Genomic DNA, 24080 nt, shown 5'->3' with positions numbered 1-24080 from the left:
AGATTTGTTTTCATTAAAGTAATTGGTTTATTATTATTAAATCCATTTGTTGTATCATAATTAATAGTTCATATATAAATATGTTAGTTAATTTTGTTTTACTATAAACTCTTTATATATAGATAATATTATTTTATGTATTTATTATTTAATTTCATAAATATTTTTTGTATACATTTTTTATATATCGTTTCAGCGTAATTTATATTTTTTTTTGTATGTATATATATATGCAATAAATTCCAAATTTTTATAACCTCTCATATTTTTATTTTTGTATATGTGAATATATAATATAGCTTTCTTTAGTATATGTATACGTATATATAATGATATTTTATTAATGATATATTTTATGCATAAAAACCTTTATTCCTCTTAAAATTGTTATTTTATTTTATTTAACTTTTATATATTAGTACTATGTCTATACTATTATTTTTACTAGATTTTATTTTTATAAATTAGAGTGTAGATATTAATTTTAAGTTATTCACTTTTATTTTACTTCATTTTTTTTAAATCTTTCATTAAAATTTATTCAAACCTTTTATTTATTTTTTTATTATTCCCTTACCAAATTGTATCAAATATTTGCATTATTTATTGTTATTACTGTTTTTTTCTTTTACTCATTGTTTCGATTTTTTTTATTAATTATGAATTTATGGGTTGCTTATTTTTAATGTGGATGTTTGTATAATATGATTAAAGTCAACGTTTGCATTTGCCTATTATTTGTTAAATTGCTTTTAGTTTAAGTTTAAATTGTTATTTATCTTTTACATTATATGTATCGTTATTCAATCATGTTCCACTTGTAAGAGTTGAATTTTATTAAAGCATAAAAATCATTTTATTTCAAAAATTTTCAAATTACTTGGTGTTTGCGATTCTCGAGAGAATTGTGCCTTAACTTACCGGGCTTCGATTTTTCTCATTGAATTCAAATAGCTAAGTATTTGTTTTTTTAAAACCATACAATTTCTAAACAAAGCTCTTTGGGATTTCAAAATGTTGGACCCTAACTTACTGGATCTGACATTTTTCTACCTCGAATCAAGGAATTTTTAAAATAAAGGCAATATTGGATATTTAGGAATTTTGTGAAATCAAGCCCTAACTTACTGGGTTTAGATTTTCTCATTTGACCCAAATACTCAGATATCCTTCTCAAAATGCATAGGTTTTAAAAGACGAAAGATAAATTTAATTTTGAGGATTTAAAATGTTGCTTTCTAACTTACTAAGTGTGACGATCTATTTCTTTGAAATAAGTGAATCTCATCGTCCAATTCATTTTACTCAAATTTTCTTTTCAAAGGATCGTATTTTAAAATCTTTTCAAAGTTTCGACATTAAGACATTAAATAATCGATTCGGTACCAATGTTGGGCGTTACGAGGGTGCTAACCCTTCCTCGTACATAACCGACTCCCGGACCTATTTTCTCAAATCTCGCAGACCTAAAATTTATTTTAAATGGTGAACTGATCACACCTTAATAAAAGATCGGTGGCGACTCCCAATTTTCATTTTTAAGTCGACAACTAAACCCATTTTTTGTTTTTCAAAAAATATGGTTTCGACAGATCACATAATAAGTCATTTCATAAGAAATTGCATAATTTAAATCTTACCACTCATTCATAAGCACTAGTATATTTTCACTTAAATACTTACCAATTCAATGCATCATATAAATAAGCATATTACCTTTCAACCAATAGCTTGGCACTTACCTAAGCATTAAGCAACAATATTGGTTAGCGTAGTTGCACATATTACATATAAATTTAACATTAATAAACTTATTTTCTCGACATGTCACACTTGAGTTTATTACTCGTCTCAACATACATAATTTCCTTGTATCAACATATCAAAGATAGTCACATATTTACATGTCATGATACATATCTTTCTCTTGTCATTTCTTTATAAACATATATTGTAATATCCCGAAAATTACTACAGTAAGAAAGTAGGTATACTTGATATAGTAAAATAAGGAAATAAAGTGACAAAAAGAAAAATTTTGATTTATGTCAACATTGGGAATTATATTATGACATATTAATGCAAGAAAGGACTAATTCGTAAAAGTGAGAAAAGTTTTGTTGCCCAAGAGTAAATATTTAAAATTTGAAGTGTTAAAGTGTAAATATGAAAAAGTTGAAGGATTAATTGTGAAAATATTTTAAGGGTGGAATGATCTAGAAACTAAGGAAAATGGATGAATTAGGACCAAACTGAATAAGTGAAGAATTATGAGGGACTAAATCATAATTTTACCAAATTGATTGATGACTCAAGGATGGAATTTTAAAAGATCATTAAGGGCAAAATGGTCAATTAGAATGAGAGAGAAATCTAGAAGGCAATGATGATGTTGGAGATATTTTAGATAAATAAATAAATAAATATTAGTTTATAATATTTGATTTTATTTTTTTAATGATATTTTATTATTTTATTTAGTATATATATGTGGAAAGAAAGAAAGAAAAAGCCACCATCCCACCATTTTTCCCATGCACCAACGTGAGAAGAAGAGAGAAAGAAAGAAAGTTTTGCTTTCTTTACAATTTGGTCCTTTCACCAAATACTCATCATTTTCACTTAGAAATCAAAAGAATTTCCATATCCATCAAGAGAGAAAGATAACAAGGAGACTATGGGGAGCTAAAATATCAAGTTAGATTCAAGAACTAAAAGCTAGAGGAGAGAGAAAATCAAGTTAAAGTTTGAAACTAATAGAACAAGGTAAGAACATCAAGATTTCAATACATTTTTAAGTTTGATATTATTGAAAAAGTATGGAAATGATGTTATAGTAGAGTTTTCTTATATAAGGTCTTATGTTCTTGATATATTAGTGAAGGAAAATAAGTGAAAGTGATGGGAAATATTATAGAGAAAGGGAATAAGCGAGTTATAAACTTAGTAATCAACATCTTGCACTAAAACAGTTTTGGACAGCAGCAGTAGGTTAAATTTTAAAAATCACCATAAATTGTGGAAATCGAATTAGAGGATGAAAAAATATGGAATTAAAGCTTATTTAGTCTAGTTTCTCATAGAATAAACAGTGTAAGTTATGGAATTGTAAATCATGAGATATAATAAATTTTGTGAGACAAGATCAGAATGATTTCGGGTTCCCCCATTCTGACTTTGGAAAATCATAAAAAATTGGATAAAAATAATTATGGGATTAAATTTATATTTTTAAATTATTAATGAGTATATTTTCAATATAAACAAACGATAACATCATCCGAATCCCGTACGAGGAGATAATTAATTTTTAGTGAAGAAGGGTCGAAACTGTAATACAGCATAACAAGGATGGCTTTAAAGAATAAACTGTACTTATTGGCTAAACCAAAAATTCCGAAAATTTTATGGTGAGAATATATGTGAGTCTAGTTTCAGATAAAATTAACGGATCTCAATTCAGAGTTCTGTAGCTTAAGAAATAATTAATTTAGTGACCATGACTCAAGTGAACAACTTGTTATGAGTAAACAAGTAAATAGTGGTATTATGTATATACTAGAGGTGCTCATGGGTCGGGCGGCCCGGCCTAGCCCGACGGCCCGCCCGAAATATGGGAGGGTTTAGGTAAAAATATAGGCCCGAAATATGAGTTTGGGCAAAAAATGAGGCCCGTTTAGAAAACGGGCCGGGACTCGGGCACCACTTTTTTGGCTCGGGCTCAGCCCTGCCCGGCCTGAATATAATAAATATATATTTTAAATTTTTTAATTTTAAAATATTTTTAAAATACTTTTTTTAAATTTTTATTTTTAAAATAATTTTTTAGTGTTTTATTAAAAAAATGGGCCGGGCCGGGCCGGGCTCGGGCCTAGGAATTTTTTCCCATGCCGAGCCTAGAAAAAATCTCAGGCCCATATTTCGGGCCGGGACCGGGCCTAGGATGCAGGTCGAAATTTTTTTGGGCCCGGCCCATGAGCACCTCTAGTATATACCAAGTATGTGGAATGGAGAGGAGGAGGAAAAATACATGTGAATATTCAGCTAATATGAGACTATTTTAAAAATAGCTAATTTACATGTTTTAAGTTCAGGGACTAAATTGAACAAATGTGAAACTTTAAGGGTAAATTTGTAAAAATGTCAAAAAGTGACCAAATTGCATGAAATGAATTGTTTTATTATTTAAACTAATAAATTGAATGAAATATTAATTTAGATCAAGATTGGATGAAAATTTGAGGAAAATAAAAAATTACCAAAATGTCCCTAAATTTTGGTATTTCTGCAATTTAGCCTAGTAAGTTCGTATGAACTATATTCGGTATAATTTTAATTAAAGTGAATATTATTTGGTGATGAATATTATATAAATATGTGTTTTATTATTGGAATTGAATTATTATTGGTAATATGTATAATTATTAGATGCATTAAAATGATTATCGAAAGCTCGATTGGGTTGGGGGCTTGTTGGAGATATATCACACTATCCATTGATTCTATACGTAATTTTGGATGATTTGATCCTGGTTATAATGGCATGAATAAGTTAAATTGCCCAACGTTAGCTCATTAATGTTTTGATTTTGATTGGTTATAAATATGAATGCTTGATGAAATAATGAAATGTTTGTAAATTAATTTGTAAACTCCGGTAATGCCCTATAACCCTATTCTGGCAATGAATATGGGTTAAGGGTGTTACATATATCATTCATTTCATTATATCAATATTTCATGTACCATCATTTTCATGAATTTCGTGTATATTTATTCTGGTAACAGTTCATAATCATGAATATACATAATTATCAGGCAAGTTTCATATACATGTATTTTTCATGTCATGTTTCAATATATCAAATAAATATCATTTCCATGTATTTCAGGTATATACCGATAATAATTCATTTCAAATCATGTTATCTCATATCAGAGCTTTGCCCGTTGAACTATTTAAAATATCAATAGATACATGTGTAGTACACATATAGTGTACAAAACTGTAATCTGTCAATTTATATTCGGGAATGCTCATACGAGCACTTAACGAGAAGATTTTTCGAGCCATATAATGGGAAGCTTATCCGGCCTGTATAACGGGAAGCTCATAAGAGCCATATTCAAGAAGCTTGTGAGAGCCAAAAACGGGTAGCTCCAAAGAGCCATATATCGGGAAGTTCAAGTGAGCCATATCGAGAAGGTCTGAAGAGCCATTAACGGGAAGCTCACAAAAAGCCTTAATCGGGAAGCTCCGAAGAGCCATATATCAGGACACTCATAAGAGCTGCGGTGTGTCCACAACACATATAGGATCACAACCAATCAGGATGCTCCAAAGAGCGATTAACGGGAAGCTCGCAATAACTATTTAACAGAATGCTCATGAGAGCTAATATCAGGACACTCTTTCAAGCTACGGTGTGTCCGCAATACATGCAGGACCACAAATATTCAGGATGCTCCAAAGAACTATTAACGGAAAGCTCATGAGAGCCATATATCGAAAACCCTGTATCCATCGAATTTCATTTGTTCAAACGAGACTTAATACTTGTCATATATTTTTCGGATATGTGATCAATATTCATACATAGTAATTACACAATTTACATGCACAACATTCAGTTCAAACATATAAATATACAATTTAGTTACATGAACTTACTTGGCTAAATTGCAGAAATATCAATATTCGGAGGCATTTTGGTAATTTTCTATTTTCCTCTATTTTCCACCCGATCTTGATCTAAATTAATAATTTTATTCAATTTATTAATTTAGATAATAAAACAACTCATTTCATGCAATTTGATTATTTTTGACATTTTTACAAAATTGCCCCTAAAGTTTTACTTTTTATTCGATTTAGTCCCTAACTCAAAACATGCAAATTAGCCATTTTAATACAAATTCAAGCTATAAAAATATTCATGGCATTCAATACAGCCCATTTTTGCAATAAATTCACAACAAACTCTTATATTTTTACCATTTCAACAATTTAGTCCCTCATCGGGAAATTCATCAAAAATCACTTAATAAAACACTTTTAATTAACAAATAATATCTCAAATTCATAATTTAACATCAAGAATAATATATATTCATCAATTACAACATCCAAAATCTTTAACAAAATAAAAAACAAAGGTAAAATCTAATCGGACTTAATTGTAACAATCTCAAAAATATAAAAATTACAAGAAACGGGTAAGAATTGGACTCACATGAAGCAAATATGCAAAACCAGCTCAAGAATCTCACCCCCTGTCTGTTTGAACCGAAAATATGAAGAAGAAATGTCTAGAAATTCTTTTAAATTCAATTTGGGTGTTTTAATTTCATTTTATTTACCATTTTGCCATTAAATGGCTTTATTTTATTATTTTATTCTCTTATGCAGCCTCATCCTTTTCCTTTAAGCAAAATTGCTATTTAGATCCTTCTTTATTTATTAATCATGTCATTTAATCACTTAATTATTATAATTAGCAAGTGTTGTACCTTTTTCAATTTAGTTCTTTTTAATTAATTGACTACCAAAACAATAAATTTTTTCAACGAAACTTTAATACTACCTTATTGACATTCCGTAAATATTTATAAAACTATTTACGACTTGATTTATAAAAATGAGGTCCTGATACCTCATTTTCTAAAATCGCTTAACCGAATAAATCATTATAAAACATAAATTACTAATTCAAAAACCTTTCTAAAATCATATTTGACTCGTAAATATTAAATAATAATATTTACGAATTTACTTTATAGATTTGGTGGCCTCGAACCACTATTTTTGATATCACTGAAAATTAAGCTGTTACACGGGTGTTACAACTCAAATACAGACTTATGTTTAAAAACTCTTATATGATTTTCATAACTATTACAACTTAATTAAAATAATCTCCCAACCAAAATTTCAATTGAATATACATGGGACAATTACTGTCATCGTACAATAATTTATATTACAAAAACTTTCAGGCAAATCTCAAAACTTAATTACATTATCTCAAAGTAATGCTACCGACTACATTTATGCTACCAACACGTTTTGTATGCATAATAGCATGCCCTGCCACTTCTTTGGCATAGCCCTGGCATCGTCCCTCCTAGCGTAGACCCAAATCTTCTTACCTGTAACATAATTCATAAAGGTAAGTTCATGAGAACTTAGTGAGATAAACACCCATTTACATGAATCATTTTTGTATTTTGCATATGGTAATTCAATTCGTCATCTCATTATTCTTTGTTATTCGACTTGTCTCTAGCGAATACCTTCCTAAAACGTCATTATTCAAACCATAGATGTCACCCATGACTCTGAAGTCATGCCTTACTTTCCACATATTTGATACATTACTTGCGTTCTTCACTTTGCACCTTCGCGATTCCTTAACCATACCTATTCAAGAGGCCCATACAGACAAAATACTATTATTCTTACATACATACTCTAAGCCATCATTTCTTCGAAACCCATGAATGATTTCGTCCATAGATAGAAGATAAATTCTTTAATTATACGATTTGATCCTTTTTTGAGAATACCCTTCTTCTAATAATAATTACAGATAAATAACCTTCTTTAATTTACTAGACATAGCCCTTACTCAGATTTGTTCTTCAAGTCTAATTAACTCATACTTCGGATTCGCGATATGTTCTAGCGCATTCCAGTTTCTCTGTTTTTGTCTTAAGACCATGCATGATACGTCATAACATTTCATATGAAGATTGCCATAAAGGAAGCTCTTGAGAATATCTCATCGAAGGTGTAACAAGATACATCACAGGGGCTTTTCCTTCTGAGCTTATTGCAACTATAATTCCTTTAGGGTTCACCGTGAATGCCAGTTTTTCCCTCAAGGTCTGCTACAGAGGTGTTTCCTTCGGATGGTTGCCACAAAAGCCATTTTTTAGAGTGCGCCACAAATGCTTCCTTTTTATAGATAGCCACAAAGGCTTCTTTTTTCATAGATCGCCACAAAGACTTCTTTTTTCATAAATTGCTACAAAGGCTTCCTTTTCATATATCGCCACAAAGGCTACCTCACACGCTTCTTTCGAGTTGGTATCAGATAAGAACTCACAGTGCAAGTTGAAAGGTCGACTGAACTCAACTTGAATACGAGTAAATATGGATATTCGAGAGCAGAGAGACACACTGAAGTTATGCACATACAGTTGGAACCTTGGGCATACTAAGCCAACAGGTCTACACAACTCGAGAGCATTTAGGAGAAGAGCTAATTAAAACACTAACTTATTCATTTATTCATTAATTTTTTCTATAAAGTGTAAGTTATTAGTACTTCTTCAAGTAAGATATATTACAATACGCAAGCCAAAGTTTTAATTCAAAATTGGGAAGCTTCTGATCAATTCTTTACTTTGTCAAAATATTATACCTAGCAAATCAACGGAAAAAAACCTTGAATGAAAAAGTAACAGAATTAATTGTAAATTTTAAACTCACAATATGATATGTTTCAAAGCAAACCAATTTAATAGATTTGTTTGGCATATTGTAAATAAGTGTACATTTAAGATGTAATACAAATTATACTAAAAAAAAGCGTCCTACATGACACATTTTCACTTCCACATCAGTGAAACCATACCCTATAAGACGCGTTTTCCTTTCTCTCAAAAAAACAACACATATCAATAAATTTTAAAATTTTTAGGCTACTTTCTCAATTATATTTTTGGGCATTTATGTATGAAGTAACCTTTTATTTTAAGTCGTTGGAGTCATGATCACTCAAATCAAAAGTAATAGGAAGAAAATTTGGTTTAAGATATGTCACTTTCTTAAAGGCATTCTCAAATATGTTAAACGGTAATTTATTTATTTAAATAAGTTGATCCAACAGTAGCAGGCAGGAGAGGCATCAGCTTTGGCCCCTTGCTTAAAAGAAATTATCACTTTGACTCCCTTTCATTTATCAACTTCTTTTTAAATAATTTTTTATATTTAGTTCAAAATTTTATTTTGGCCCTTTAATACCGAAAGCCTGAAAAGGCAATGGTGACGATATCAGCTGGGTGTCTCATATTAAAGAACATGGTCCGGGGAAATGTGCTTTATATTCAAGCCACTTGGAGTACCTAGACATGCTAAAATTGAAGTACCTCTCCCTACAAAACTGCCGCTTATCAACTCAATCTTGCCTTGCCCGTACGCCATTCTTGGAATGTTCAAATGCATACAATCCTTGTTCTGTCTACCTTGGCCAAAGTTACTTAATTGCAACATTAAAGTTTCAGTACTTAATGGTGTCAGACCCAGTGGTTAAGAGAAGAAACAAAAAATACAAAATTACGCAACGAATGTGATAGATTTGTTGCAACCTGCAAAGATAGTATGAGTAATACAAGTTGAAGGTTCGTGAATATGATCCTTCAACTAGTGTTTTTCACCATCGATTTTATTTTTATTTTTATTTTTCTTTCCATACGGAACGGAATAGGAAAGAAATGACAGAAAATAGCTGTTTCTGTTCACATCTAAGTGAAAACACACAACAGCGACGCATTAGGAGACATATAGTCAAGCAACTGCGGAGCCATGCAACTCAAGGTCATTATTTTCCAATGTAAGTCTATCGTCTTTGTCATTGTAATCGAGCTCCCACAGCCAAGATGGCATAATGCACTCCTTCTCATCCCAAAGCTCGTTCCTTTCCCAGTCCCAATCCAGAATATTATTGACTTCACAATCATCAAAGAAGCATGATGTTGTGCAGAAATAGGAAGTCAAATCCCCAGTCCCACAGTCGCCACTCTCTACTTGCTTGTTAATAGCTGCTGATTTGTTTGGACACAGATCTCCACTGTTCTCAAGGTCGACAGAGACTTGGTTCAATCCCCACCGGGATAACGTGGAATCGCCATTTGTTTGTAGCAATTCATTGTCCAAGATGTTGTCAAAACAGAGCACCCCGCTGCTTTCAGTACTTCCGAATAGTGAGAAAATATCAGTCTCTTTCTCAACAACGCTATCAGTAGCCGTAGGGCATAGCATTGAATTCTCTACATATCGATCCCCATCCCCAGTGTGTTGACAAGAACTGGGTATAACACCGATCCTTCTCTCATTATCTTCTTCATAGGGATCCAGGTGCGTGCTATCTTCTACAGCCGAGGGGAAGGTTTCTTTTTCCAAGGATGGAGTAGAAGGAAATGGCACAACTTCATCAATAAAAACCTCCATAGGCTTATTTGATGAAGAATTGCCATTATTTTCTTTCTTGGTACTGTGGCCCCGGTTATCCTTCATTCCCTTTCGACCGGTGACGTTCAGAATCACGGGTAAACTTTGATTGGATAGCCTTCTGAAGCAATACATTTTTGTACTTAAATTAGAGTTCCAGTAGTTCTTTATTTCGTTATCTGTTCGCCCTGGTAAGTGACTGGCGATTAAAGACCACCTGTTCACAGAAAAAAAATCACGAAAATTAAGATAAATTAAGATAAGGCGCAGGGAGACTTTTGCATAGGAAGTGAAAAGACGATGCACTATGATAACAAAATTGAGCAAAAAGAATGACATAAGTAGGTCTACGTTATTAGCTTTGAGATCATTGTTGTCGTTTTCTTTGTCTCTCCCTTGTAAGTTGGAATTTTGAAGGAACTGACGACATGACAGCATAAAAAAGCAAAAAAGAAACAAAAAAAGCAATAATTGTACCAAAAAAGTACACAGGTATCGAAATCTGACAATATACATTATAATGCACGTAGAGTATTAAGATTGCTTCATGGCTCTCAAACTCAAGCATGAGAAAACGTATATTACCAAAATACAATAAACAAAAAGAGGTAAGGGAAATATATATTTATAAAATATATTCTCTTTTAAATGATTGATATTTTAAAAAATGTTTTTTTTAAAAGGGAGAACTTTATAGAGATATCTTATTTTAAGTAGTAATTTAAGCTTTTTTTATATAAAGATTTTAAACAAAATATAAAAATGTGATTATAAATTTATAATATATATTTGCTATTTATTTTAAAAATGATTTCCAGTTTTTCAACTAAGTTGGCCAAGATGATCTAGACAGGAAGAAAAGCCATTATTGATGGCAACTACTACGATTTTTTTTTACGACGTTCATCATCCATGGAAAAAATAAAAAATAATGCGTATTTATTCAGGTAAATAAATAAAATATAAAAGCTTACACACAAGTTTTTACTGTAGTCTACGTATGTTTATTATAAGAAATGGGGTATTTACACACTGACAAACACAGTTTGTTTTCTGGCATCTAGGATTGTTTGGGGTGGCGGGGGGGGTAGAGAGGAGCGGACTAGGGTAGGGGTTTTCGTCTTTAGCGAATATACTTTAATCGCAGCCTCTTAATAATTTATGATTTCACCATGGCATATGAAAAGAAGAGCAAAGCGGGGGAAATGCCACCACTAACCTATTTCCCAAGGATTGATGCAATTTAATGATAAGTTCGTCCTCTTCGCCTGTAAAGTTCCCTCTCTTCAAATCAGCTCTCAAGTAATTAATCCACCTTAGTCTGCAACTCTTCCCACACCTTAGTAATCCTTGGAAATTCGAAACGTACACGATCGATATGCAACCCAAAAACATGAGCATGACCGAGTAACAGAAAAAATGGAGGAAGAAGGTCTGGCTGTATATACCTGCATTCTTGGGCAATAATCTCCAGGAGCCTTCTCCATGAGTTTGAATATACTTGGTCAAAATCTCATCCTCTTCCGCCGTCCATCTCCCCTTCTTCAGCCCAACTTTTTCGCAACAAGGAGCCCTCCCCATGTCCGCCACTTCCACCTCCCGCCAAGGGTGGATATCGGCGCCAAAATGCAGATAACTTAGTCCCTTGCTGTAATTACAAGAGATCAAACCGAAGATATTAGCAGTTACTTTCTAGCGGACTTCTAAGCCCTAAGCAAAGCAATTATTGGATTCTCTGTCGTTATATGAAGTACCTTCTTACATGTGCCTAAAACATTCATACATAACTTTTCCTTTTTATAGTTTTTAAAATTTTTAAATTTTTATATTAGAAAGGTTGATATGGGAAATTTTATTTCATTAACAGTGCTATTACTACGAACCACGTGAATCATATGATTTCATAAATATATATAAATATATGTATTTGTTTTGAGTATAGCTTTGTTAATGGAGGGAATCGATAAAGAGAAAATAGGAAAAAGATAAATTATTTATGGTTTCTTTCAATAATAATAATAAACAATCACATTTTTTTTCATATTGTATGTATATTTGGACTAAAATTTCAAATCAAAGATGATGTGGGACGAGACTATGGGTGATAAGGTGAAAATGGCCCATAAAATAATTTCTCTAAGAAAAAAGTGTAGTAGTTGTAAGGAGGCTGATTCACCTATCATGGGCAAAGACAAAGCAAGAGACTACGAAGAGGGAAAAAGGGGGAGGAGAGAATGCTAGGTGATTAAGGATACTTTGGAGGAAGAATAGGGATTCTTGGTGTTTCGTATATTGTGGTAAATACAAGGGAAGTCTTCTTGTTTGATAGTGCCACATCCCCAATAGTACAGATGGTAGGTTACTCGTTTAGTTGGCTAGATGGCATGTCTATTACATGTCAGTTGTCGTCAAGTATAACACTGTGTAATCTTACTTTGACATTCTCGTTTCAAAGATTGTTATATCTTCGTGGTTCATTAGTGGTCTTCTTTAGAAGCCAAAAGTGGATGGCTGGTTACGCATAATCCAACAAGGGTCACCATGAAGGATATTTGATGGGGGCATCTGTGGGCCTCTGTTTGGGTTCTCACCAAGTCATTCCTTATTCTACCATGTGTTATTGTAGAGGAAGAGGTATAACAATAGTTTACACATTTGAGTTTTTTTGTTAAAATAAAAAATATGTTTAATGAGTAAAAATAAAAATTTTTATTTTTTAAATTCAATAGATTATTTTAGTATGTAGAAAATGTGTAAAAAACCACTTAAATTCAATCTCTCTTCTATATTTCTAAATAAGCTTCTCATTTCCATGAGTGGTCTCTCTCTCTCTCTCTCTCTCTTGTTGTTTTCTACTTTATTCTCCTTAAGGTTGGTAAGCTCTTACTACACCAAAACAGGTTTTTAGCAGCGTTTTTTTCGACCTTTAGCGGCGCTAAAAATGCCGCTATTGATAACACTGCTAACTCTAAAAACGCCGCTATAGAACAAGAATTTTAGCGGCGCTTTTCCCACAAACGCCGCTAAAGAACAAGACCTTTAAAAAATATTTTAATTAAATAATATAGAAGGAAAAAAATATTTTATTCTCCTTAAGTATTTGAGCCACTTTCAGTAACGCCGCAAAAAATGCCGCTATTGATAACGCTGCTAACTTTTGTGACATTTTCACTATAGAACAAGACCTTTAGCGGCGCTTTTCACACAAACGCCGTTATAGAACAAGACCTTTAGCGGCGCTTTTCCCACAAACGCCGCTAAAGAACAAGACCTTTAGCAGCGTTTTTCCCACAAACTCCGCTAAAGAACAAGACATTTAAAAAATATTTTAATTAAATAATATTTATTTCTATGATAAATATTATATTATGCTTTATTTTTGAAATTCAAACTTTAAACTATATACGTTTAAGGATAAAAATTATTAATTAAATTAAATTTTCTATTAAAATTTTAAATTTAAAACTAAATATAAAAACTAATGAATTTAAATTTAGAATTTAAACATTATGTTTAAAAAAATGAGCAATCTACCTCACAACTCATCTAATCTATATTAACTCGGCCAATTATAAAAGAAGCTACAAAACACGTAATAATTAACAATCATGGTTAAAGAAACTAATACACAAGGTAGCTACAAAACACTGTTTCAATAACACCAAATTCAAGTTCTGACTAGGATAAACAACCATGGAATGCAAAACCAAATGATCAGATAAACTAACAAACTTGGTAAACAATAGAGATGTTAAAAATAAAAAATATATATAGCCATTAAGGCTCAAAAAAAATATATAACAAACAATTATGTGCAGCTTTAGTAGCAAGTTGAACCATACTAACAAACAATCTCAATCATAGCTCTTCCATGTGTCACAAATAGGCATTATTTCTAATGATTGTCTAAACTATTCAATTGTTACTGGTACTTACCTATTCAGCCATGCATTTTAGCTTGAGGATAGGCCTTTTGTTTGCTTTAACTTATACACTATGAATTCTTTCTAATACAGGAAATGACCAAAACCAAAACAAATGAGATAAAGTACTAGTAACAATAAGGCAACTATAAAAAACGGCAATAAAACAAAAAGTAGATGATATTTAGTAAACTGAAATATAATAAAAATTTTCAATATGATCCATTTATCAAACCCCAAAAATATAATAAACATATCACAGTTAGTATATGCATTCCATTTATAATTTTGTAAGCAAGTGATCAATCTATTGGTTCTCATTAGATGGAATTGAATGTAATTTGACCAATTTTATTGTTGTTTAGGTTTAATTGGAAATTGAATTTTTTTTAATTCACGAAAAGTGGTATACAATCAGACTATTGAATTAAAATTAATAACCTAAATAAGATAATTATATAAAATTAGATAATAGTTAAGCTTTATCAATTATTATTTGAAACCAACTTTAAAGAAAGGGATAAAGTAACATTCAATCCAAGCTTAACGACTAAATTGAAAAATTTTGTTAAGTTTCAAAATTAATGTAGAATAAAAAAATAATTGAAGAACTAAATTAAAAAATTTGACAAATTTAAAAACTAAATGTTATTTTATCTATAGATGAATTGAAAAATTGAAATGGCAACTAAGCTTCTTATATAGCAGCACTGTCAAGGTTCTGAACTCCAGCAGAATCAATCAAACATAATCATGGACAATATATATATAATTTTATATATAAAACCTTGTTTGCTCTAAAGAAATTTGGATGGAAAAGGGTTAATTTCATAATATATTTAAATTATTCTTTAAATTATTTAAAAGAAATGCCTGCATGGATGGAGTCAAGTACCTTCTGGGAGTTCATTGGATTCCAACAGCACAGTGGACAAACTTCACCTCTCTAAGTTTAAATACTTCCAAAAAGTAAAAAATTTAAGACCGCTACCTCAGTGTCTGCCTCTTCCTTTGTTGCGAAGGCAGTATGCCCTTCCTGCCATAGAAATTCACGACTCCCACAATCAAGCATCAAGTTAGCAGTGCAAAATCCATCCTCAAATATTTTAAATAAAAACTCTAGCTTGCCATCGAAAGAATTGAGAAAATAATCTACACATCTGTGAACATTAACAACTAATGCTAAGAAAATACGTAATTTATGCATGGAAGGTGTCACAGTCAACAATTCAATTGCATGGCTAACCAGGAAAATATGATTCACAAACACAAATTACAGATAATAACCGAAAATGAACTTTAGAGGTTTTAAAATTGATAACTAACACATGGGAACTTCATAATGTAGGTAATAAATATAACTCCCAAGCTGTCATAAGCCACAATCCAAGAAATATGTATCCGCACAAAACTGAGAACATATAGATAAACCATCTACAGCACAATAAATGGTTACAAGTTACAGACAGTACATAACATCAGTTCTGATGAAGTAAACAAAGGAGAAATTTAACATTGAAATAGGCACCATCCATCTATGTCCTAACACAAACAAATAAGAATATCCCACCCCATGCTGGTGACCTCTCACCTTCAAACTCTCCTGTGACGATCTTAGGACATCTTATTCTCCCTGATGCATTTTACTCACTAATTTCTACTTCTCCATTCACCCAAGTACTCACACACAAGCAGGAACTCTGTAGAAAGCAAATATCTCATCCAAGTGGTCCTATACAATAGCACAAGTTCGCCAACCTAAGCATGGGAGAGAATTACAACATGAATTTGATTACTCCAGAATGAAAATGTGATATGGCAGGACGATTGGTGTTAGTGCATAAACATGAACCAGAACAATGACACCAATTGCTTAAATCTTTCAAGCATCGTACCTTAGCTAGCATTACATCAAAACTACTAAGATATACTTAAAAGCTTGTTAGTCACCCTTAAATGAGAAACAGGAAAAAGAGAACCATCTGATAGCTAGGAAATGAGCTTATCTTCAAATCTAATCTTGGCCACAAGTCGCCATTTGCCTGAACTTAAACTCACCCTAATCTTCTAAGTTTTCTTGAATTTATATCTTCGCCTAATCTTTTATGACTTTTTTTATATATAATTTAATTTTTAACATATTTTGACATTTAATATTTATAATATAATTAATTAATTTAAATATTTTATTTTGATTAAAATGCTTAGGCGAAAATAAATTATTCAAGAAAACTTAAATCATATTTTAACCTTTAAGTTTTTATTTTATAATTCAATATATTTTATTTTATAATTGAAGAATTATTCAAGAAAATGAAAGAACTATTAGAGAAGGTCAAAGAAAGAAGCATACTTGCAAAATGAAACTGTAGCCACGCCTCAACACTTCCATAAGCAAAAAAGTTCTTCTCCACATCATCTTGATAAAATCCCGGGACATGAATACCTTCTCCTCCCCGAAATCCACACCCTCCGTCACCAATCTGTAACAGTGCAATCGCTTGAACATGCACCGATCGTAAGCCGTCTGATCCAGCAATGGCCTCGTATCTTCCCCCAGCCAAAAGCTCTCCAAGAAAAGGTCCAGCATTGTGGTCTCCGCATTAACGCTTTACACGACGTAAGCCCTGTTGACGACCGCTACTGTCTTGTTCCGCATCGAAGCTTCCTCTAACGCCAAATCATATTTCTTTTATGCGGTTCTTACCAATGAATTACAAATTCATATATAAAAGAAGTTTAAAAGGGAAAACGGCATCACCTTCCGGCATCAACGTCAGCCGCTTTTAAGAACGCAATCAAAGCATCCAACGCCTTCTCCTGCACCGGAGATTCGAATCCGCCACTGTCTTTTTGAAAAATGGAGCTGTACATTTGAAAAGTTCTTCGGATCCATGATGGAATCGCATAGAGCAGCTAAAGCTTGTGAATTAAGAATTGGGGTTGATGAAGAAAAAATAGCAATGGGCATGGAGTTAAAATTTTAAAGGACGGTGTGTTTCTAAAGTTGGGGGCTTCAAGGGGGAAATTAGGGAGGGTTTTCAGGGGGAATTTATAAAATGGCACTATTTTTTTAAAATTATTTTTGGTGGCTTTTTTTATAAAAACGACGCTATGCCGTAAAAAAATATTTTATTTCGAATAAAATGATGTTGTTTTGTTTTGATAAAATTTTTTTATTTTGTCAGTTAAAAATTATTAGTTAAGTGATTTTATAAAATATTTATTATTTTTTTATAAATTTAATTTGTTTTTTAAAAAATAAAGTACTCTCAAAATAAATATTGTATATTTTAATAAGACAAAAATGATTAAATGGCTGTAAATATCGTATATTTTAATAAGAATTATCCAATGTAAGCAATTAATCTCTCACATATCAAATTTCTATTAAAGATTGAGACGTTAATCATGATTTTAAATTATTCATTTCCGATCTAATCTTTATTTTATTAGAGATATTTCTAATCTTCATTTTATTAGAGATATTTATTCCTAACTAAAATATAACTATTTTGCTAGATGTTCGATGTGGAATGATTTTAGTTTTATATGGATAAGCCCGCATAACAAAGTCGGACAAAAAATTTTATATGGATAAGCCCTATAACAAAGTCAGCCCAAAACCGTAGAACTTACAGTCTAATGAATGCAGTACCCTATATATACGCTTTTGAAATTTAAAAGGAAATCTCTACATTTTAATTTTGAGATATTAAATTTTTTATTTTTTTAATTTAAACATCTAATTTTGCGGTTAAAATTATCAATGTAGCAATTAAAAAATGATAAAATAATTTTGTAGTCTTTAATGTTTGTAATTTTTATTAATTTGGTCTTTTCTTTTAAAGTATATAAATATTATAAAAATAAAAGTTTAAAATCTTTTTAAAATTTTTAAAAAAATTTAAAATCTTTTAAAATTCATTTTAAAATTTTAAATCACTAAAAATATAAAACCTTTCCAAAGTTTAATATATTCAATCAATTCTTATTTGATTACGGCGGGGGCAAGGCAAAACACGCAAAAAACTGAACTGGATAAAAAAAACTGAATCGAGAACTAAAAATACTGAACCGGGATGGGATAAGATGGGGATATCCTTGGGTATAGCTTATATCGATTTTAAAGAACCAAATCTTCACACAATTTTAAAGAACCAAATTAATATTATCACTTTTACAATTATATAATAAATTAATTAATATATAAATTAGAAACCACTAGTTAATCTAAACCCTAAACTATAAACCTAAACCCTAAAACCCTAAAACCATAAACCATTAACACATAACCTCTAAACATTGAACCCCGGCCTTTAAACCATAAACCATAACCCTTAAACCCATAATCCATAAACCTTAAAATGGTAACACCTAAACCTTAAACTCTAAAACATATACCCTATACCAAAAACCCTAAACTATAGTGATAATTAATTCAATATTTTAAAATTAATACTATCTCTTTTACGATTATATAAGAAATTATTTAATATATAAATTAAAAAAACCAGTACTGTATCCAAAAAACTTTAAAATTATTTTAAATAATAGTATTTTAAAATTTCTATTTTTAACAAATATTTTAAATTATTTTAAATCCTTGAGCATTAGCGGCGCTTTCTTAAAAATGTTGCTAAAGCCCCGAAAGCTTAGAAAACGGCATCGTTGGGCTTAGGTTTTTTGCGGCGCTTTCTGGAAAACACCGCTAATGTTTATTTTTAGCGGCGTTTTCTAGAAAGCGCCGCTCATGCTCGATCTTTAGCGGCGTCTTTTATCCAAACGCCGCTAAAAGCCTGTTTTGGTGTAGTGTCTTATGGCTATCGATAACAATTTAAACACCATTAGGGGAGGAGACATGCATACAAGTTAGAAATCCATGATCTCCACTTGGATGATGCCCTAAGCAGTAAGGTTCGAAAATTCTCACTCACAGGTAAAGCTATCTACGAGGAACTTATCAATTATTCTATCTCAAGGTCATCGCCAACAAGGTTTGGCCACTTGAGGTCCATGAATTCAAGAGAATCATTTTTCTCTTCCTTCTAAAAAACGAACAGGATAAAGTAAGAGTGGAAAATTATCATACCATGGTTCATCATAGATAGCTACATGGTCCTTGAAAGTTGGCTTCGACCAAATGTATCAACTTCACAAACATTGAATTCTAGATTCAAATATCGAATCCCCCCTAAACAGGGTAACCACGGAAAATGTCATTAGAATAAGAATGATGTTTGAAAACTTGTGGATATGAATTTCGGAAAACAAAAATAATTCAATTAGAGCGACTATATGAGGCTTAAAGTTGAAATTATTGTGGATAAACCTCTTAAAATTAGTTTTAAGTTACGAAGAGAAAAACAAAAAGTCAGTGAGATTCTGTAATACCCCCTACCGTTTCCGTCGTCGGAATAGGATACGAGACATTACCAGATTTTACTGAATTAATTTTTCTATTATTACGAGTTTAATTACTATTCATTTATCGAATCATGTCATGAAGTCCCTTGGATGGGCCTCCGAAGCCCAAAACATACATCGGAACTAAAATGATATTAAATCGAAGCCATAAGAAATTTTTCGCAAAATCTCAAAGTTATACTTACTCTAGCCATACCAACAGCTAAGTTACAAACATTCATTTCTATGTAATATTGATATTTAGTCTATACATGTCATTCTTTCAAAATAAGTCATTTTCAAATACCAAAAGATATGGGTTGATAGTGTGATAAAGCTCCGACTAAATCTCCAACCTTCGAGCTACCGAGCACTACAAAATAAAGAAAAAAGAACGGGGTAAGCACATTGTGCTTAGTAAGTTCATGCACAAGAATTATACTTACCATATTATACACCTATCATTTAATAACACAAGCACACATCCAATTCACATAAACATATACCTATCACATACAAACTCAACTTTTGCATTACTTAAGTAAACATCATATAAATTCATTACAAAGACAAACGATTGATGAGCTCATCAATTCCATATTTTCCATTCCCTTGTTATTTTTCCATATTTATCCCGTTGAATTCCTCGGAATTTCGATGGATTTTCAAAGGTACACTTTAGTGTACAAATCCGGGTCCGTCAATTCATATTCATGTGCGCACATTTCCATTTCAGAGAGCACACTCCTGCGAACCTCATCCTTACAGCGGGATTATCAGTCCAGGCTAAATCCCCTGTAATATAAACTCATAGAGTATTGTCGGGATTACCAGTCCAGGCTAAATCCCCTGCAACGACAATTACTCTAATGAGTTTGGATCTGAATTACCAGTCCAGGCTAAATTCAGACCCTAATTCGGATTACCCGTCCGAGCTAAATCTATTTTTCACATATTCTTTGGGAGGGCTATATCAGGATATGATCACTCGTCCGGGCTAGATCCTTTTTACCGTCAATTTCTTTTCAGAGATCCATCGAATTTTCCTTTCATTCAACTGAGATTTATTTTCTCTTTTCATCAAGAATATCAATACTTCATCAATTATCATACAATAAACATATAAATCATATTCAAATCAAGAAAAATATATTTCAAGCATTTAAGAATATAATTCAAGTTACACGAACTTACCTCGACACTTGTTCGTAACCAAAAATCTACTAATCCCGAACTTTTTCTTTTCCTCAATCTTGCTTCGTATTTGAATTTTCCGGATCTAAATAAATAAATTTAATCATTAATCTAATACTTTTCATGTTCATATGTAACATTCTCTATAATTCCATTATTATTTATAGTGCATTCAAAGCTGTCTCACTGAGTCACAGTCACTAAATTATTTATATATTGAGCTACGGAACTCCAAACTAAGATCCGCTAATTTTCCCCAAAACTAGACTCACATATCTTCTTACCATAAAATTTTTAGAATTTTTGGTTTAGCCAATAAGTACAGTTTATTATTTAAATTTTCCCCTGTTTCACTATTTGACAGTTCCGACCTCTCTTCGCTAAAAATTAATTATCTCATTGTACAGAATTCAGATGATATTTCCATTTGTTTCTTATGAAAATAGACTCATTAAGGATTCTAACCATATAAATTATAACTCATAATCATTTTTTTTACAATTTTTAATGATTTCCCAAAGTCAGAAGAGGGGAACCCGAATTCATTCTGACTTTGTCTCGCAAAATCTATTTATCTCATGATTTACAATTCCATTGACTAAACCGTTTCTTCTATGAGAAACTAGACTCAATATGCTTTAATTTCATATTTTATTAATACTCTAATTCGATCTCTACAATTTTTGGTGATTTTTCAAATTTAGACTACTGCTGCTGTCCAAAACTGTTTTAGTGTATGATGTTAATTACCATTTTTCCCTAAACTTTCAATAAATGATAATTTTATCCCTGCTCAATTGACCTCTCAATTGAGATGATTTTTCTCAATTAACACTTTATCCCATCACTTTAAACTACTTTATAAGCTTTGGAAATCAGAATTTTAGTACTAGACTTTAATTCCAAACTTTTTCACAATTAGGTCCTACAAATCAATTTCTATTGAAATTACCTAATAAAACCATCTCATAAACAAATTAAAGCTTAAATTTCATCCTATTTCATCATAACTTCCAGCACATATTCATAGCAACTTTCAAATTAATTCATAAAATCAAAAACTAATGAATTTAGTAATAGGACCTAGTTATAAAAGCCTTAGAAACACAAAAATTACAAGAAAAAGGCAAGAATTAACTCACTTGGTGCAAAAATTATGAAAAACCAGCTTGAAGAAACCCTTAGAACATTTTTTTGCTGATGAGAATGCAGAAAAATAAAGAGAATTCTAGATATTCCACTTTAGTCCTAACTTTTAAAGTAAATTTTGCAATATTTCAAATTTACCCTTAATTCTTCAATTCTCCTGATTTTTCTCAGCGTCTGCTGCCTAAAATATCTTCTTTTTGGATTATTTACAATTTATGTCCCTCCTCATTTAACCATTGAGCTATTTAATTCTTCTAGTAACTTTTACTCCTTTTTCAATTTAGTCCTTTTCACTTAATTGACTACCCAAACATTAAAATTTTCTAACGAAATTTTAATACCATATTACTAACACTTCATAAATATTTATAAAAATATTTTTGACTCGATTTTATGAGATCGAGGTCTCGATACCTTGTTTTTACCCAATTTCTTCAATAATTTCTTTTTCTAACTAACCACTAAATCGGTAAAATTCTTCTATCTATATTTTCATACGATTTTCCTATCATATCAATAATCATGCAAAAATATTAAAATAAATTTCTCTTTAAATCAGATTTGTGGTTACGAAACTACTATTCCAATAACCTTGAATTTGGGCCATTACAGATTCTCTTTAAGTACAAAAGGCTCACTAAGTGTTGTTACTGTTGTGGACGTTTGGGCCATTTCGAAAAAGAATGCATCTATTAATCTCAGCTAAAAGAACACTTGCTTTATGGATAGAATATTAGAGATGAACCAAGCTACAACAAAGCAAAATATCCTCATATAAATCCAAATTCACAAGGTCTAAATAATCACTACAACAAATTAGGGTTATTGCGACATTTATAATTGCCACTAAAAAAAATTGTGAAAAAGAAAGAGCTGGAAAGCAGCAAATAAAACTAATATCACAAAATTTAGCTGCGTAAAGAAATGGACATACAACGACATTTTACACACAAACATCACAAGATCCCCATGGCTATGCTTGTACATACTTTTTGATACGCTATTATACACAGGCGCCGCTAAATATGATACCTATAGTGGCTTTTAGAGAATAAAAACGTTGTTAATTGTTGTACTTTTGCAACAATTTTTTTACATAAACGGCACTTAATTTTGGGATATTTGGCAGCAGTTTTTTTTCAAATGCCGCATCGTGCTCGTATCAAAATTTTGTGGCATTTTTTTATTAGAAACACCACAAAATTCCAGAAATTTTTTATATAGCTTAACCTGCAAATAATGTATATTTGCAAACCAAAATTTCTAGAAAGTCATTAATTGAAGATTGTTTAGATCAATCAATAACAACCTTGAACAATCAATACATTTTGTTATTTCCAGAGTCTTATTTGAAAAATATATTATCACTTATGTAATGTCATCTCATCTTGTTGTTTCAAATGATACTCACAAAGAATTTCATTTTAGTTGATAAATTTAATGGTTACCATTTGATGCATGACTAAAATTTTAAAATTCTAAAAATATACAAACTAAAAAGATGATTAAATTGGAGAATTAAAACTACATTCACAATTTACAAATAGTAAAATACTAGTTGCAGAATTTGACATAACATGTTTAATTGCTATTATTTGAGCTAGAACTAAAATTTCAAAATGCAGAACTTACGTTTAGAGATTAAATTTGCAACTTATGTATAGTACATGAATTAATAGTAGAATTTAATCTTATTTATATTTTAAAAAAATATAATTACAATTATAAGCAATTCAGTTCGAATAATTACATTTAAAATCAAACATTACAATGCACTATTTTTTTTAATGAGATTAACATTACAACGCAATATTGAACTGATAATATGAAGGTATTTGATCTAAATCAAAATAAATATAGAAAAAATCACAAATGATAACACTTAGAATCTAAAACCTTACAGTTAGTAAATCTTTTTTGGTGGGTTTATTTTAGATTCTTCTTTTTTGGTTACAAGAGGGTAAAAATAAACAAAAATAGCAGGGCGTTACTGTGCGCAATTACCTAGAGAAAAGGTTGTTAGAATTATGTGACCCAAATTCTAAGAGATTGCTTGCAAGTCAAGTTAAACAAAAATATATTTTTTTTCTAGAAGATTTAGTATTTATTAGTATAATATATTTAGCATTTATTAGTATAGTTTATTTGACTTACTAATTTAGCCTATAAATAGG

The 24080-nt window shown here is 31.0% G+C and overlaps 1 protein-coding gene across 6 annotated transcripts; it reads right to left on the bottom strand.

Annotated features, from left to right (window-relative positions):
* Nucleotides 1-9340: 9340 nt before the first annotated feature.
* On the bottom strand, nt 9341-17201 carry LOC107912334 (transcription factor MYB111). Of its 6 annotated transcripts, XM_016840455.2 has the most exons (7): nt 16919-17198; nt 16511-16827; nt 15749-15915; nt 15053-15193; nt 11683-11882; nt 11454-11583; nt 9341-10451 (listed from the first exon to the last, which is right to left on the bottom strand). In XM_016840455.2, exons 5-7 carry the CDS (start codon nt 11813-11815, stop codon nt 9572-9574), a joined length of 1143 nt encoding a protein of 380 aa, XP_016695944.1. In that variant the 5' UTR covers nt 11816-11882; nt 15053-15193; nt 15749-15915; nt 16511-16827; nt 16919-17198; the 3' UTR covers nt 9341-9571. The 6 variants fall into 6 exon arrangements, with proteins under 6 accessions (XP_016695944.1, XP_040961953.1, XP_016695946.1 ...); XM_041106019.1 differs by having other exon boundaries at nt 11454-11882; nt 16919-17201; XM_016840457.2 differs by lacking the exon at nt 15749-15915.
* Nucleotides 17202-24080: the final 6879 nt, after the last annotated feature.

This window comes from Gossypium hirsutum, chromosome D11, assembly GCF_007990345.1.
Source record: "Gossypium hirsutum isolate 1008001.06 chromosome D11, Gossypium_hirsutum_v2.1, whole genome shotgun sequence".
Lineage (NCBI taxonomy): Eukaryota > Viridiplantae > Streptophyta > Magnoliopsida > Malvales > Malvaceae > Gossypium > Gossypium hirsutum.
This window is presented reverse-complemented; position numbering and strand designations above follow the sequence as displayed.